The sequence below is a fragment of the Palaemon carinicauda genome, chromosome 6 (genome assembly GCF_036898095.1).
Source record: "Palaemon carinicauda isolate YSFRI2023 chromosome 6, ASM3689809v2, whole genome shotgun sequence".
NCBI lineage: Eukaryota > Metazoa > Arthropoda > Malacostraca > Decapoda > Palaemonidae > Palaemon > Palaemon carinicauda.
This window is the reverse complement of record NC_090730.1, coordinates 2,363,736-2,366,235: the sequence shown is the minus strand read 5'-3', so window position 1 is coordinate 2,366,235 and position 2,500 is coordinate 2,363,736. Positions and strand designations below refer to the sequence as shown.

The 2,500-nt window shown below is 41.4% G+C and overlaps 1 protein-coding gene across 1 annotated transcript in view; it reads right to left on the bottom strand.

Moving 5' to 3' along the window:
* Positions 1-2,038: 2,038 nt before the first annotated feature.
* The window catches only part of LOC137642342 (A disintegrin and metalloproteinase with thrombospondin motifs like), a 1,533-nt gene continuing 1,071 nt past the window's right edge, over positions 2,039-2,500 (bottom strand). The window contains exon 1 of the mRNA XM_068374836.1: positions 2,039-2,500. This exon is cut by the window's right edge and continues 1,071 nt beyond it. Coding sequence (XP_068230937.1) covers positions 2,039-2,500 — 462 coding nt within the window.

The following is a 2,500-nucleotide window of genomic DNA, read 5'->3' as shown; positions in this document are numbered from 1 at the left end:
ACCCTTCTCTCGGCTCGTCACATTGGTGACCCTGGAGTGACCCGCTCCTCCCGCCTCCCCCCCCCCCCCTCCACCTCTCACCGTTACTATGACGCCGTCAACGCATACCTTCTGCAGCAGTACTCGCCGTCGCCAGCTGCCCGTATAGCAACGCCTTTTCAGCTCTCTCAACAACCGTTGGGGGACCAAAGGGCTTCGCTCACCCTCGGGAAAATGACCGGTATCACTCGCCTGCAACCTGCCGCAGACAGCTCTCCTCGTGAGGTGAACCTACTTCATGCCCTTATGGACAGCGACTTCATGACCTTCAAAACCTCGATCAATGCCTCCACTCGTGACGAAGAGGACACCTATTCAACTTCAACCGAAGCTGACGTGAATGCTGTAGGACATACACGCCTATGAATGCCGTAGGACACACTCGCCTATGAATGCTGTAGCACACGCCTATGAATGCCGTAGGACACACACGCCTACCCCGTAACAAGCCAGAGCGGCAACACAGCCACCCATCATCCACCACTCGCTCGCACCCCAATCATCGACTTCCACAGCCACTCACTGCCGCTAATCGGCACAGTTTTTACTACTACCTCTCCAGATTCAGGGCACCTATTTAACATGTTCAGTATGTCATTTTTAGAGGGGGAGCCATGTACCAACCGTGTGTCACACAATTGTACATAATTCCTTTTGTATATATTATGCTTGTATCTTTGCTCTTCCCTCGCACTAAAACGAACATGAAAATTCATGTCTGCTGTTTTCCTCTGTAACATTGTCATTTCCTCGAACATGTATTTTCCTGTTGCCTTGAGGTTTTGTATATAAAGGAGAGTGTTCTTTAATATAGTACTCAGTTGATTGCATCCTGCCTTTGAGTCACAACCCTTCTCTCGGCTCATCACAAGTCACTCATTTTGTAATAGAGCTCGGTCGTTGATTTTGTGTGAAGCATAAAATAGTTTCCATTGTTCCCGAATTGGGCTGTTTACTTATGATAAACTTCTGTCGGTATCAAAATCGTTCGTTTTTATATTGATAGGTATTCAATGTCATTAACACAAGTGTATTAGTTAGGAACAATAATAAATGCACTATGTAGCTAGACTCATGTGAGATTCTCAATAAAACAGTTTACACCTATTTAGAAATTTTGAGATTTCAGAGATGCAATTACATTATCAGGAAGATCATAAAGAATCGAAGATTTGTTAGTCAAGACCTCTTCGTTTTTGTTTTCATTTTTAATCATGTCAAAAGTGGTTATTTTCTTCTTTATCTTTTTCTGGAGCAAAGGTACCCCACTTTTATTACAGCCAATGTTTTTCTGATTTTCAAATATTAGAGACTTCAAGAGAATAAATAATATTAATTTCCTTATGCCAAACATCACACTATTTTCTTACAAGTTTTATAACAAAAATGGAACTACACAGCTTATGCATAAGAGTTTTTCAACCATTGCCTCAAAATTATATGCCTAAACTAAAGCACCATCTACCGATTGTCTGGTAACTCTAATTAAGATAATTGTGAAAACAGTATCCAGTAGAATGACATTTTTTAAACTATATCTTTAATGTTAATATTCCTCAGTCTTGCTTGACAGATAGGACTATTCCTGAGTGAGGCTTATTACATCACAGTGCAATTACCCATTCTGATTTTGGGTCATATGAGAAGCACAAAGTTTCCAAGAGGCTCTTTGGATGACATAAAATACTGTATATACATCACTCTTTAGAATGCCTCTTCCAAAAATGCTCAGTGTCCTAGGTCTATGGGAGGCAGGCATTTAAAATGCCTATGAAATTTAGGCAAGCTTTGGAGCATGGTTAAAGTTTTTCGAATGAATGAAAACAAGGAATTAGAATGCATCATTTAATAAAATGGGCAAAGTTTTGCATGAAGAAGTTTCTAAAAATTTCAGCTTTAATTTAATAAATCTAAATTCAGTCATTTAATCACATAGCCAGAATACTAAGTGAAAAAAATTTCAAAACATAAATTCTACTGGAAATGATTAACAAAAATTTTACTGGCAAGAGCCATTGATACATTTTCCACCACTCCTGCAGGCTGATCCTTCTGCAGCAGGTCTTCCACTACTCTGTGTGTAGGTCCAGATCTGGTTACCGTCCTTCACTTGCCACTGACATTCCAGTTTGACGCAAAGCGAATCCTCATCGGCTGACTTTGAAGCGTAAGCGTTGTCTTTCCCAGTGCTTTTCTGACACTGTTGGTCCATAGTGATCAGTTCTCCTGGTAATGTAGAGGAAAGGGGAATCTTGGATCCAACTTCAATACTGCTGAGGCACTCTGCATCAGTAGTCAGCATGTAGTCCTTCATGAGCTGCTGTGAACAAGAAGAGAAGAATACCTTATTGGGACTACCAGCCACATAACTCATGATGAATCCATCATCCCAAGGACAAGCCTCAGCACCATCCTTTCCGTCATGTGGGGAACCCAGATTGTGGGCAACCTCATGAGCAGC